This window comes from Venturia canescens, chromosome 3 (assembly GCF_019457755.1).
Source record: "Venturia canescens isolate UGA chromosome 3, ASM1945775v1, whole genome shotgun sequence".
Taxonomy (NCBI): domain Eukaryota; kingdom Metazoa; phylum Arthropoda; class Insecta; order Hymenoptera; family Ichneumonidae; genus Venturia; species Venturia canescens.
The window spans coordinates 8,661,072-8,676,632 of NC_057423.1; the positions used below are offsets into that span (position 1 = coordinate 8,661,072).

Consider the following 15,561-nt stretch of genomic DNA (forward strand, 5'->3'; position numbering starts at 1 on the left):
TTATATTTTTGCCTTGCAGGATGAAAAAAAGTATAAAAAAAATTGATCCGCACGAGCAGCCTAGAAAAAAGCAGAAATGAAGGTGGAGGCAGTCGGGCAAAAAAAAACTTGTGAAAAAAATGACAAACGCACCGCCGACTCGTGCGAGATTCGCTAATTAGCCTTTGTCTTTGTTATTTCCACAGTGTTGAGTGTGTACGTCTACTTTTTCTCTTATCACCATTATTATTATACCTATTATTACTATTTTTTAATCTTGGTGGTTACGAAGCACGGGGACAATTCTTCTTCCACGACGAGCATTAAAAAAAAAACGGTCGACGTTTTTTCACCGTTTTCTTTTCCTCGACGCTCAACTTAATGCAGAACCTTAAAGGACGGTAACGATTGAGACTCAAGGGCAATTATCAACGACCCTTTTCCATACTCCTTTTGTTTATTCCACAGACATTTTCTCGAGCAGTCGTAAAAAAATCCCAGTTAAAAGTTGCAGCCTCGGATTCTTTTATTTCGTTCTCCGTTTTTCATGAAAAATAAAAATGACAAAGTCAAATTGAACGATTACCAAACAATTTTCAATGGCACACGTTTCATCGACGAAAGCGTGAAAAATCGTCGAAAAATTTCATACAATTAATACGTTTTTTCGTATCAATAATCTCTCCTCTTTTTTGTATTATTTTCGCACTAATGATTCGATACGAATCGACACGTGTTCACACACGAACTCATCTCGAGATTAGCCCATTCTCGCACAAGAGCAATTTCTGCACAAACATATACACGAGCACACACGCACACGAAATCCGCGCCGGAGTGTACGTTCACTCGGCTGGTAATAAATAGCTCTCGTCGAAACTGTAAAAGAAGCAATAAAAGATGATTTCGTATCGTCGACTGCATGGCATATCGGCCGCGTGCACACACGAGTATTCGTGTGCTCGTGTACGGGTAGACTTGCCTCGTCGCCACGTGTCTGCCGAACGAGTGCAACGAGAATCAATAATCATTAGTCACAAGTGTGTTGGTTAGTTTCGCGAAGAGTTATATTCACGAGACTGCGTGAGACATAGGAATAAAATTTGAAAGAAAAAAAAACAACTTTTGTGTCCGTTTTCGTCTGCTGTTATGTTATTATCAAGTATGGGGATTTAATAATTCACGAAGAAAAATCTCGGTGGAAGAAAACACGCGTTACGGGGCTAATTCTTGATGTGAACGTTCGCAAGTTTTATTTGACTTTAAGTTACTTTATTTTGTTTCAAACTATCCCAAGATATTGTCTTTTTAATTGAATTTGAATGAAAAATCGATAGAATCGATTGCACCGACCTCCTCGATCAATTTTAAGGCAGTTCACTCAAGTTGACTTGCCTTCTGACCGACCTTTGGCACGTGATACAAGTTATTGTTTCTAAGGAATATTTTTTCGTCGTTACTAATCATTATTGGCAAAGTAAATGATTATTTGTAACGATGAAAATGAGAGCATTTCGGAGACCACCGCGTGGATATTGAATTGCGTGCCTGATAAATTGTCGCATAAAGTGAAAAACGTTGAGATAAGACGATAGGATCGCCCATATGGTAAATCGTGGTACTACGTGATCGACGAAATTCCGGTAATTCCGTCTTATCGAGATCGCACGAGCGAGAGAGGCCACGAGACGAAGCTGAGTCTGAATAATCGCTCAATTTTTTTGGAAAAACGATTTTTTTCGCGCCCCCTCCGCGCCTCCTCCGTCCTCTCAAAACTTGATAGTTCATCGATAAAATTAGGTTCTTATTTGGAGATTGACATCGATCATTGATAAGATACAAAGGCAACGACAGCTTGAGCGACCAAATGAATCGGGCACGCCGAGCAAAGAGATCGGAAGCATCGGAAGCGGAGTTAATAAAAATTTCTAAAATTCCGGCGTCACTGGTCGAAGAATCCAGTTGAATAGAGCGTTCGAGTGATAAAAAAAAATAATTACTAATAAAAGTGTTAAAAAAAGCCCGACGGAACAGTGCCCGCGAATAAATAATGACGCGAGTAAATGAAAGTTCGAAATAACCAACGAGTTTAAAATCTAGAAAAAAAGAATTGCCTCGATACCCCTAATTTAACCGAAACGTCGAAATCCACTAACACTCGCGTTAATCACAAACGAAGGAAGATTTATCAAACAGTGTTTGCTCAGTCTTCTTTCGTTTGTGGTCGAAAGCACCGTAAAAAGCAAAGATAGAGCAAAAAACGAAAAAAACCGAATTTACAGCAGGGTTTGCCGGGGCAGTTCAGACATGGGAAGTGAGCATTACTGCCTGAGGTGGAACAATCATCAGAGCAACTTGCTGGGTGTGTTCAGTCAGCTACTTGAGTCGGAATCGTTGGTTGACGTGACGCTGGCGTGCACGGAGGGACCTTCGATACGAGCTCACAAGGTTGTCCTCTCCGCGTGCTCCAGCTACTTTCAAGCCCTATTCCTCGACCATCCAAATCGACATCCAATCGTGATACTGAAGGACGTACGTTTTACGGAATTGCGAACACTGGTTGACTTCATGTACAAGGGTGAGGTTAATGTCGAGTACTGCCAATTGTCGGCGTTGTTGAAGACCGCGGAGAGTCTCAAGGTCAAGGGCTTGGCGGACATGACGAACATCAATTCGGGATGCTCGTCGAGGGATGAACATCCGCAACAAACGGGACAACAACAGTTGTCCCATCAACAACACACGAACTCGGAGAGTGGGAGAGACAGGGAAAGGGAGAGGGACAGGGAAAAAGATAAAGAAAGGGAGAAAGAGAGCACAATGTCGATGACTACGACAACAACAACGACGACGACGACGACCTTAAACACAACATCGTCCTCGAACAATCCCTCTAATCCTATGGACTGTAATGAACAACCTCAGCAACAAATACAACAGCAACAACAACAACAACAACAACAACAACAATTGGTCCTTCAGCATCAAGCCGCTGCTCTTGCCGCATCCGCTGCTGCAGCGAGTAGCGAAACGATCGAAGCGGTCGATATGACCGACTGTCCAGCCTCACCTCCTGGACCCGCCAGCCCCTGTCTAGCTCCCCTTGCCCTCGATCGGCCCAGGCGAGACTCCGAAGACGCCGTCAGTTTAGAAGAAACGAGAGGTTCGCTTAGCCCAATATCCGTTCATAGCGGACCAAGCGACATGAGTCTTAGTAACAATAATGCCGCTACAACCGGTGTTTTGCCACTTAATCTACCACAGAGCAGACTTCCGTCCCCCCACAGTACAGAGCCACTCGCCGGACCATCCGGACTACCTCCGGTTCAACAAGTTCCTCTTGTAAGTACTTCACTCTCTTCCTCCTTCATTCTTCATACTTTTTCGTCGCCTCAGCCTGCTCTTACGTACGATTTTTCGAATACGGAAATAGATTTTCAGTCTGGAATTATCGTGGGAATATTTGCGACCTGAAAATTTCTGTCGAGCCTCTAAACGAAGCGTCGTCCATCAACGAGAATGAACTTTCTTGAAAAATCCCTGATTCAAATCCGTACAAATGAGGATTGATCGGCGATCCATCATTTTTTCAAAACTTTTGACAATTTCGCGAAACCAATCGGTTTCCGTGGCGGACACATGACTCATGTTTTTCTGCCCTACAAATTCCGTATCGCATGAAAATAATCAAATTTGAATAATTATTTTCCTCGATCACCCTTCGTCACTTTTCATTAATTTGTTTTTCTTTAATTGATGGAGGCTTTTCTTTTTTTCATTTGTTTTTTCCATATTCACGCAGTCGTTGAAGAAGGAAGTAGATTGGGAGAGACCGAGCGAGGAGCGTTGCGCGAGCAGCGAAATATCGACGGACTACAGACTCCCACCAGATCCGGTGAGTCTATTTTCGGTATGAATTCTTTCGATACTTCATTATTACATTTATTCTCGTTAATGTATTATTATATCTTGATATTTCGTATATATACGTGAATATGAATAAAAACATCTATAAATATTGCATTGCCACAATAATTATCATAATTATCGTACGCTCAACCAAATAAACAAGCTTTTTGCAAAAGAGTCAAATTCCAACGAGAGGGAATCCAATTTTTCCTTTCCAATTGTCTGAAAACTTAATAAATCGTCTCTATCGATTTAAAGCGAAGAAAAAATGCTTTCTTGAAAGTCAACATGAAAATTAATTGACACTGCATGTGGGCTTGCTGCATGTGCCCAGAGTGCTTTGCTGTTCTAATCTCGAGTGTTTTTTTTTCCTTTTTTTTTCCTCTGAAACGAAAACAGGTAAAAAGAATTCGATTTATTATCTATTATGACGAAACAACGAAAAAAATTAATTCGCTATTACAACAAAGTAACGGTGTTACAGTGAGAAAAAATAAAGCAACGTATTTGGAATTAAACGTCATGAGATGTTTCATGAGAATATTGTACGAACGGTTTAAAGAGCCCAAGCATGTTGGAAAATCAAATAATATCTTTTGATGACGTATGTTTTCCACCATTCACATATTTTTCTATCCCCTACTCACTGTGAAAAAGCCCCTCCAGACCATCTGTCCAAACGTGTCCTGACGTTTATTCTCTTTTTCTTCCTACACTAACTATAGTTTACTTTCTCGTGTGTTCTCGCATAAGAGAATCTGCACTTTTCACTCTCTGTCTTCATGACTTTGATGTGTTTGCGTGTATATATATATATGTATTCTATTTACCATAATTATATATATATATGTTTGTTCATCTATTTTTCTCTCTCGCTCCGTCTGGCTTTTCTTTTTTGCTCGCTCTTGCTCTCTTTCTTTTTCTCTCTCTCTCTCTCTCTCTCTCTCTCTCTCTCTCTCTCTCTCTCTCTCTCTCTCTCTCTCGAATCTCAGGTCCTTCCCAGTGTGATTCCACGATTGCATAAGCGGTCACTGTTCGTATGTGTCTGGAATGGCCATCCGAAAGCTCATGAAAAGTGATCCTAAAAAATCGTCTCCATTTTATCAATTCCTTTGAAAAAACACAGCCGAGACAATTGATTTGCAAATAATCTGTTCGACAGAGTATTTTCCTGGCTCGCGTTCAGAAATGAATCGTTCCCTTGAAAAATGTGTGTCAAACGATTGTTCGATCAATCTTCGGTAAAATGTAACGAACGGTTTTCTATCGTTGTTACATTATCAGTCCAAATCACTTTGAAGGATCGTATTTCCTGCCGTCATCCCATTCGTCCCACATTTCTCTGCCAAAGCCTCTGTCTTGTGCTAGCCTTACTGTCGAGAAGTTGACCTTCGTTTTTGGCCATGGTTGTCTTATTTTGTTCTTTATACTACATTCGTTATGTATGCAATGTGATTGAAGAATCGAGAATATTGTTCTAGCAGTGACCTTAAAATGTAAAATATTTTTTTTTTTTTTCACAGTGACGAATGACGATATTATGACACTTGGAATTAGACATTTTTATTGAAAGTTCTAAAAAGCTGCATTTCAAAATCGTATTTTTCATATTCTGATGTCTCACGAATCCTTAAATTGCTTTCTCCAAAAATTTCACTCAACTATTTTCAAGCTAATTCGTCCTCGAATTCAAATTCATTAAAAAAAAAAATCAATGAAAATTTGGTTCCTTTTCGACTGGTTACTAAGTAATGATAATGACAATAGCAGAACGAAAGTAAATGGAAATCTCGATGCTCAATCATCCTGTGTACATAACTATACATGTATATACGATTATTACATTTATTACATTACCATATACGCGCATATCTCGCATATATGATATATATCGTCGTGCCTTAAATGCTGTTTCAAATGACAAAATTCAAAGGAATAGATAAAAAAAAACGTCTCATATTAATATATACCACATATACGATTGTGTATTTTCATTTGGAAATACCTTCATAATCCACCTACGTGTGCGTCAAAATGACGAGAAAAAAAAATAACGAAAACATTGTTTTATTTAATGTTCTTATTTTATTCAAATCTTATCACGCTCGCATTTGTTTTTCGTTACAAATATCCGACTCGATTGTTGATTTAAACACGAAAGCCTCTTTGTTATTCATCAAATGTTCAATGTAATGCGCTTCCATTTTTTTTATTTCCGGAGAACTCTTTTTTTTCGTACGAAAAAAAGATTTGTCCGGAAAATAGAAAATTCGAAAATAAATATATTGCCTCGTTGCCATGATTCACTCGTGTTTTCCGTCGACATTCGCGAAGGGAAATGTTTCATTGATCAATAAAAGCAATATTATTCAAATTCATTGGTTTTTTTTATGAACGGCTGTCGTTGGTCTTACGCTTTCAACAAACATACATTAATCTTATTGTTAACATTTTTATTATTATGTTTATTATTATCCTTATGATTATTATTATTAATACTGTTATTACGATTATTATTAATAATATTATGATTTATTATCTTATTATTGTTATTTGTATTGTTATTGTTATTATATTATATACACACTCCATATAGTTTTTGGTATTAGAGGGGGTGGGGGGCGCGCCAAACAAAAATGAGCGTCAACTTCTTGTGCTGCCGTTTTTTCTGTGATGATGATGATGATGATGATGATAATTATACGTAACGATAATTATTATTATTATTTGTCGAATTATTATTCCCGGTTGAAAAGTGTCTTGAACTTCTCGAGCGATATTTAACGCTCTTTTCGTAAAAAAAAAAAAAAAATACAATCAAAGATTCCTAGATGAAAAAACACGACTCTATCTCTAATTTACACTTGCCATTGGAACTCGATGGAGAGAGAAAAAAGTAGAAAAATTGATGAACTTTTAATGAATAAAACTTTAGAGCCATACAAATAGTTAGATCTAGAGAATTATGCACGAAAACAAAGATAAATAATGAAAAGTATTGAAATTGATAAAATGTTGAATCACACACCTGTGGCGTGAACGAAAGCTTCAGTAGAAATTTATTAACCTTTAGGATGAATCTTTGTTGTAATCGAGCATTGAACATCTGCTACAATCTCTTTTCCCAATCTCGTTTTCCTAATTGCCAATATTGAAACGAGGCACTGGAATCTTAGCAACGGTTTTAGAATCAAGGATTTTTAGCACAAAATTTTACATACGAACATCTTTTTCCAAAATTACTGTTCAGTACAGCAAAAAAGTATTGAAAGTCCGATTGTACTATTGCAAAATGTGTGCCAAATTTTTCATTCGATAATTAGTTCCTCATTAAAATCTTTCCTCATTTTGAAAGGATTCTCGAAAAGCGTTATTTCATCTCTGAGCACAAGAGAATTCAATTAAATCCTTATTGCCATTAATTTCCAACGAATCGGATAATTAAAACCGAATTTTATATCTGGTAATGTGAACTATTTAACTTTCATAATCAATTAATGGAAAAAAAATCAAGCTGTCTTTTCGAAAACGCGCAATCTGCTGAAAAAAAAATAACATTTGTTTCCAGAGTGACAAAATTTCAAAGTAATTCGAATGTTTTTGATAAAATTGAACAGAACTGACGATTTGATCCTTCGAATTCGAGTTGCCACCCTCATATTTTCCTACGTCTCGTCAAATTGGCTAAAGTTTTTTATTTCCCCGTCTCAGTAACGCGTTTTTCAAGAGTCTGAAAAAAATTAATTGGAAAGACGAACGATGCAAACCGCAAAAAAACAAAAAATTCACAATTTGAGAATCGTAAAGTTGCAAATTGCTCGAAACGTGGTAACCTTTCCTTGTTTTTGTGAGTTAAATAAAGAGGCGAGAGAAAGATGTTAAGGAAAGCACGAGGAGACGAAAAATTGGGAAAAGAGACTGCGAAGCGTGAGAGAGCGAGAGACACGTACTCACGAAAAGATTTATAATGATACAAAAATACTTATATTTATATATATATATATATATACACATAGAAAGACAGAGAGCAAGAGAGCGAAAGAGAGAGAGAGAGAGAGAGCGAGAGAGAGAAAGAGAGAGAAAGTTATAATTTTTTTTGATTTCTGTTAATCCCGGGCTCGAGCAAGAAGTTGATCGTTCTTGTTTGTTTGGTTGCAGGAGTTGATGGGTGTGGATGAGCGGGTGTTTGCGTGCATGTACTGCGGTGCCTCGTTCCTACATCAGAGCAAGCTGACACGTCACATCCTGTCGCACAGCCTCGAGTCTCTCAAGTACCGCGAACAGGCTCATCTCCAGCTCCAGGCACATTTGGGCCTGGATACCGGTATTCATCTGCCACAAGAGGGACATTATCCGACGGTTGGTCAGGTCGAGCCGATGGACCTTGAGCTAGCTGGACATTCGGACCCGACATCGGGTGTTGTACTTTGTAAATTTTGCGGCAAATCTTATCCCGATGTTGGTGCATTGATAGCACATTTGCCGGCACATACGGGGGACCGTCCCTTCAAGTGTGAATTTTGCGGCAAGGCCTTTAAGCTCAGGCACCATATGAAGGATCATTGTCGCGTTCACACAGGCGAAAGGCCCTTTAGGTGTACATTATGCGGCAAGAATTTTTCTCGCTCAACGATACTTAAGGCCCACGAAAAGACCCATTATCCAAAATACGTGAGGAAATTTTTATCCCCGAGTCCGGTTGATCAGACCGAGGAAGAGGCGCCTCAGCCTCCTCCCCCTCACCATTGAGACACCCTCGACCGCCCCCTGCCTTCTATTTTCTTTTCTTCCCCGCTACTTTTCTCCTCAATCCTAATCGGGGATTCGATTATTAATCCCCATCGTTGTTGACCCTCCGACTCCGAAATCGCGGATCCTCCTTCACCCGGGGCATCATCCAATAATAAACAAGAGATACAAAACTTATTGACTTTCCACCAACGGTTCCAACGCCCCGAGTTTTGTACCATCGTGGCCGGAGGACACACACAAACAAACACACACACACATACACACCAGACACACTCACACACACACACACACAAGCGGGAGAATCTGTATTTGGCTCACGGCCAAAAGCCACGCAAACCATTGCTGTCTCAGCATCCACCTCGCGATCAAACGACACTTCATTTTTATTTCTTTATTATTGTATCATCGACTTACGCTCGCGATCCGCGCGCTGGGCTATTACGCGTTTGAGAAACCGCTCGCATCCGTCTCGATATCGGACTCATTGTAGCCACTCAATGGGACCCAATTTCTCCTGGGGGCGATCCAATTTTCGGGCCAACAATGAAACACGCGAGACCGAGAGAATTGACAAATCGTTTCAACATTTTTTTTCTTCTTTCCTTTCAAATATATCATTAAAAATTTTACTTTTTACATTTCTTGCTACTCTCGTTAAAATTCATCATTGATGAGGTCATCAGCCGATGATTTTTTCAAAAAAAAAAAAAAAAAAACCTTCAAATTTTCCATCACCAAAGAGTCTCATTGAAACTCATTTTTTTTCAAACTCTCTCGTTCTCGTCGTTCGATCGCAAAACAAATTGCATCTTGCCGCAATACTTTGGCCGAGAAGGAGGTTGCGTGGAAAAAATCAAGCAGTGAGAAAAACAGAATTAAAAAACAAAATGAAAAAAAAAAAAATATATATATATATACAAAAAACAAAAAAAAAACAAAAGCGAGAAAAAAACGATAAAAAAGAAAGAAGAACCGATAGCGACGAGGCGAAGCCGAAAGGTATTTCTAGTTAGTCCTGTGATTTTGGTTAGTGGATTGGGTGGTGTGTACGCGTGTTCAGGGGGAGGGACACGTTAAAAACGAGCTCCCTCGTTTAATCAGTGCTTTAAGACGAGAGAAAAAAGGTGAAGAAAGAACGGAAAAGGAAAGAAAAAAGAAAACAAAACACGAGAAAAAAAAACAACGTTTAGCTTAATTATACATACTTATATCGGTAAATTATTGAACGAGTATGAAGGGAATAAAATGAGAATTGAGACAGAAAGTGACGACACGAGATTGATAAAAAAATGAAAAACAGTATGGACATTGCCCAAAGTGGTGAGGGGAGGCAAACGAAACGCTAAGGACCACGGAGAAAAGGGTGTGAAAACAGGAAAGGAGAGCGAGAGAAGAGAGAGAGAGAGAGAGAGAGAGAGAGAGAGAGAGAGAGAGAGAGAGAGTAGAAACGAAAGGACGAAGTGTTTAAAAAGCTACGTAGAATTTGTACAATCTGGGAATATTTGCAATAGAAAAAAAATCGACTTTTACTGACGTATGCATATATTTATTGAATTAAATAAATGTATAAATACGTAGGACAAAAAACTAGGCAAAGTCGAAATACGAAGAGTCGAAAGAGAACGAAGAGAGGAAAAGAAAAGAAAGAAATATCGAGCGGATGGGAATGTGACATGAGACAGAGGGAGGGAGAGGGGAAGATAAAAAAATATGAAAAAGGGAAATTCGAGGCCGCCACGGTTGGTGCTTTTCAAGAGATTTTGATAAAATGCTGTGAATACTATATTGATTACGATAACTATAACTATTGTAATAATGTACTAAAGTTGTACCGCGATGTACGATGACTGTTGTTGATACGATTGAGAATATTTTATACAGTTGAAAACGTGAGAGAGAGAGCGAGAGGGAGAGAGAGAGAGAGAGCGAGTGCAAAGGAGAAGGAAGTGAAAAAGAGAGAAAGAAACGAGATTAGGTGAAAAAGAAGGTGAGGGATACGAGGGAGGGAAATAATTCTCGACGACATCAGAGAACAAATATATGACGACGACGTTAGGAAATATCGTGGCAGGGTGACTGATAAAACTTCGTTTATTATGCAAACTCCATGGGAATGAGATAGACGATGAAAACAAAATTTTTGATCTTTTCTCAGATGGAATAATGAGGAGAGGGAACTAAAACCTTCAGGAAATTATGTTTATTTGGCTGAGATTGAAAAATCAATATTCACCTTTTTTTTCGTACTGAAATCCAATGAAATAAGCATCCACGAAGGTCAATGATGATTTGGGTTCGTTATTACTCCCATTTTATTCGTTTGCTTTATCAACGACTTTGTTTTCTCTCGACACTAATCATTACAGTGGAAATTTTAGGCCCATAAATTTTTAATTGACGGTTTTTATCGGGAACGAAAATTTTGGAGGAAAGTTCTCTCGCCTCTGCTGCTGCGAAACTTTTTTTCATCGAGTACACTGGCAGTGTATGGCTTCGTATGACTTCTCGAAATTTCAGACCATGATCGAGCCTCTACGCTCTAAAAATTGCTTCACTCTGATAGAAAAATTGTCGAAAAAAGAACTTTAACGTCGACTACGAAAGGTAACGAAAAATTAAAATTTATCGGTCGAAGCACGTGGATTTTAATGCACATAAATTTCTACATCTGACGATACCGTAGCCGCCGCGAGACAGTAGAATAATCAGTAAGCAATTAACGTTCGAGATTAAGCGAAAATTAAACAACGACTAAATCTCAATGGAATTTTATGGTTCCATCGATTTGTTGATAAATTAATTCATCGATTTTTATCTCCAAAATGCTGCCCATAATTTCCAGTTTTCAATGAGAACTAATGGAATATTTTATTTATTATCGTTAAACACGTTTTTGGACATGACTGTATGGCCAATATGTCATCGACGGAGGGTCAATGATGCAAAAGTATAAACATCGATGAAAAACAAGGGAGCGACAGACAAAACTTGAGAGATTTTGAATATCGAAATTTAGTTTGAGTGGTGAAAACAACGTTTTATCAGGCAAACTCGAGTCGCCCGGCCTTTATTATTTATATCTATAAACTTTTTTCGATTCACTTTATTTTTCATCTCTGAGGCGTGGCTCTTCGTCTTATTCCTCTTGCAACAATAATCGAGACAGCTTCGTGGATTCTCGTGAAAGATTTTTCTCGAATCCACTCGATGTGCAAACACGTCCGTATTTTTTGAGTGATCTGCAAATCAGTATTCAGAATAATACCTTCTTTCTTTTGCTCTACTTAAACGTGGACAAAATTATGACGAATGTGATAATCGTAGAATTTTCGATTTTGTTTGTTTGTTTGTTTATATTATTATTATTAGTATTTTTTTTTAATGCTATGTTGTAACTTGTATACGAATATTTATTTTGTAATTGGCTGATTCATCGGAACGATATAATTCGACCTTAATTTTTGTCGTGAACACATTTTAATCGCTAATTTCGATTGCAAATCCTTCTCATTGTGATTGCGAAATTTTAATATCGAAATTTTCCCACAGAAAGGTTCGACGACGAAATAAATGTCTTTGCTACAATACTAACGAAATTTGATTAAAATTTGGAACTTCTCGTAGAATTTATTAAAAACATTTGTAATTGTTTAAAAAAAAAAACATCGTCAACTGATCCTCAAACATGAAAAAGCCAATCCTTTGGATTCAGAGAATAAAGTATATTTTTGACGCAATCCAAATTCAAATAGAATAAATTGAAAAATATTTTCCACGGAAAAAATAAGCGGTGTTTTTCTTCGGGCGTTTTTATACTCGACGAATTTTCTCGACCGTGTATTTGCCTTCGAGAGACTACAGCCTCGGTGAATCCGTGTCTATTTCTTTATTTTTTCGTCCCTTCGCTACTTTTTCCTGACTGCCTCTCGCTCTCTCGGCCGCGAGAGCGTTCTCCGACGAGACCGAGGAATCGATCGATCGTTGAAATATTCATTCCAAGCCTTCTGGTGCATCGAGACGCCAGGAAACGCGTCTCTATGTCCTCGACTCGGAGAAATTACTTTGTGAAAAACATACAAACGGAATCTCAAAAATATGAACAGCGGAAAGTAAGCCCCGAGCTCTTGAGCGCCCTGAAATCGCGGGAAAATGAATTTACGAAAACAAAAAGAGAGCGCAAGTAGTTTTTCGCAGTATCAAATTTTCCCAGGAGCCTGCAAAGTTTCAATTTTTTCATCCGATTCTTCGGAGGGAGATACGAAAAAGACAGAAAAAAGTGTTAAAAATACTTTTTTAAAGTTGGCCCCTCAACGCGAGATGTGAAAAAACAAAAAAACTCTGCAACGACGGAAAAGCCGTGAATTTCCATTGCAACGAGAGCAAAAATAGGGAGGGGTGGAGTATCGAGTGAAACGTCATTTATCAGACAGGTCACGCACTCACGTCTCGGCGTTTTTATTCGAAAAACAATATAAGGAAAATAAAAGGCATTGTGATTTTTATTATTTTAATGATCCGTGATAACGCACGAGCTGTGATGGATTCGCTGTTATCCTGGCACGAGAAAATGATTTTTATTTTTTTTTTAATATGCGGCCCAAATTTATTTTCGACATGATTAAAAAGAGCTTCGTTCAATTTTGTGTGTTTCAAGAGTTCTTTCAATCCTAGAGAAAGAGAGAGAGAGAGAGAGTACGAATTAAAAAAAGGATTTTATGTTTTTGTTCGTAAAGTTTTTTGCCTTCGTTTTGATATTGCGGTTTTCTCGAGCGCGATAAAAAATGAGGGAACCTATCGAAGTTGGGAAATTTTTAAACGAGCTTGCTATTCCCTTGCCCCTCCCTCAAATCGAGTGATAAACCGTATTTCCTTCGTTTTCGAGATTTTATTAATCACTAATGACCGCTGCGTGGCTCGTTCTTTCCATGCTTCATTATGGAAACAACAGTATAAATCGAGGTAAATAACAAAAAAGAAACGAAGATTGCCAATATTCGAGAGTTACGTAATCCGACGACCGAGTCGTGTTACGTGCACAGGCTATTCATCCCAAAATCACTTGCCCAATTCTGGCAAAGGCCATTCAAATATTTCCGAGACTATTAATTAAGTCCGAATCCAATTTTCGACCACCTTTTTTCGAGTTCATTTCATTTCACTCGCGTTTATAAATTGTTGACTGTAAAAAACCCTCGAAGCTGTCAGACGATAGATTTTCAAAGATATTCCGAAGGGCAAAGAGCAGGAGTGAAATCCGATCAGAATGAGCGCCATTTGTGACACTTTTTTATTCAAAATTGGGTGAATTCATTAGAGTGAAATTACCCATACGTCCTATGTATATAATACACGCGTACGTAGTTAAAGTATAGTATAAAGTTTGAACAGCTGCTCGAAGATGGCGACATGGAACGTTCAAAGATTCGTGACTTTTGTGTTTTGTTTTGTTTTTTTTTTTTTTTAATTTAATTTAATTTTATTTTATTTTATTTTTTTATCATTACTTCGTCGATGACACGTGCTCGCTATTTATATCCACGATTCTATGTTCACTTCTCCCAATTTGCCAACATCAGTGGTAATTAATGATTCGAATAAATCGAATAGAAATATGGAAACACTTTTGCGAATGGCCTCGTTTGATCATTTGGCATTTTTATTGAAAAATGTTGCCTCGTGTCGTGATTCATCGGTGTAGTTGTAGTAACTTCGTACGATTGTTCCTTATTGAAATTATTCAAATTGGTTTCTCATGCATGAGGGAGAAAAAAATTGACGATTCGAAGGAGATTTCGTGATTAATTCATACTTTACGTTATTTATACTTTTTTTTTTAGTTTCGATCGCTGAGGTTGAATCACAAGGAGGTTCACGAATTTTAATGGGACTAGAAGAATTAAAATATACAATGATGGGTGTGGCGGGAGTTAAGAAAATTTGTATAATCTACGCAATTCCGACCGATCGCTCGGAAGGACATTATTGCCAGAAGTATTAATTAATTTAATTTATTTGACAACTCGTGAAAACCCTCCCAGGCTAGCCGAGTGTGTATAAAATACATAAAAACTTGCACGATTCAACATATTTATAAATGTACGGCAACTTGAACTCATTTTTCAGCTCATTGCTGTACGGATTAAAAAAAGGAAATTTTTTCTTTCATTTCTCGTAACAAAATCATCGACTCGTTTTCACAGACGATTGAACTTTTTTCGAATTCAACGCTCTCGAAATAATCGCTCGTCATTTCGGAGCACAAGTTTTTCAATCGTTTCTCCAATCGCAATATAAACCGGTCAATAAATGCAATGCTTCGAATATAGAGGAAGAAGTAGAAGAAGAAGAAGAAGAGAGAAATTAAGCTTAGGCGCCACGAAATGCACCTCTGACTTAGAGTACAATCGTTTAATGGCAAAGTTTCCTTCGAACGATTTAGCGTTTGATGAAACAACGTGAGATCGAGCGAGAATATAATCGCGCCCTCTTTCTCACTCGTTCATTAAATTATATCTCACAAGTAACCAACTACAACATTATTTATTTAAGGTTTTTCTTTCCATCTTTCAATTCGATAACGAAACGATTCGATTTTTTCACCGAGTCGAAAGAATCATTGAATTTTCGCATTCACATAATCACGTGTCCGTTTAATTTATCGATATATACAAACAAAAATTCAATCAACGCGAACTCGTTTACTTGTATGTATATTCACTGCTCCGAAGCTCAGAAATTCTGTCGCTTTAGAAACCCGAACATGAGAAAAGCATGTTTCTGATCGATCGAAATTTTTGATAGTTTTTTTTTTCGTATTTTTACATTTTTCGTATAAAAATTTATTGTTCGGGTCGATGGACCCATCGTAATCAACAGTATTTCTCCTTCGAGCCATTGTTCCTGATGATTGTACATAAGAGA

The 15,561-nt window shown here is 37.9% G+C and overlaps 1 protein-coding gene across 4 annotated transcripts in view; it reads left to right on the forward strand.

Annotated features, from left to right (window-relative positions):
- LOC122407666 (zinc finger protein 628-like) overlaps positions 1–15,561 on the forward strand; it is a 58,786-nt gene that overhangs the window by 16,679 nt on the left and 26,546 nt on the right. For 2 of the 4 annotated variants that reach the window (XM_043414018.1, XM_043414017.1), the window contains exons 2-3: positions 2,262–3,321; positions 3,782–3,889. In XM_043414018.1, the coding sequence (XP_043269953.1) occupies positions 2,287–3,321; positions 3,782–3,889 (1,143 nt within the window). In that variant the 5' untranslated portion in view covers positions 2,262–2,286. Of the gene's footprint in view, positions 1–2,261; positions 3,322–3,781; positions 3,890–8,046; positions 9,789–15,561 lie in introns of those variants that run through there. The other 2 variants (XM_043414020.1, XM_043414019.1) reach the window with 2 other exon arrangements.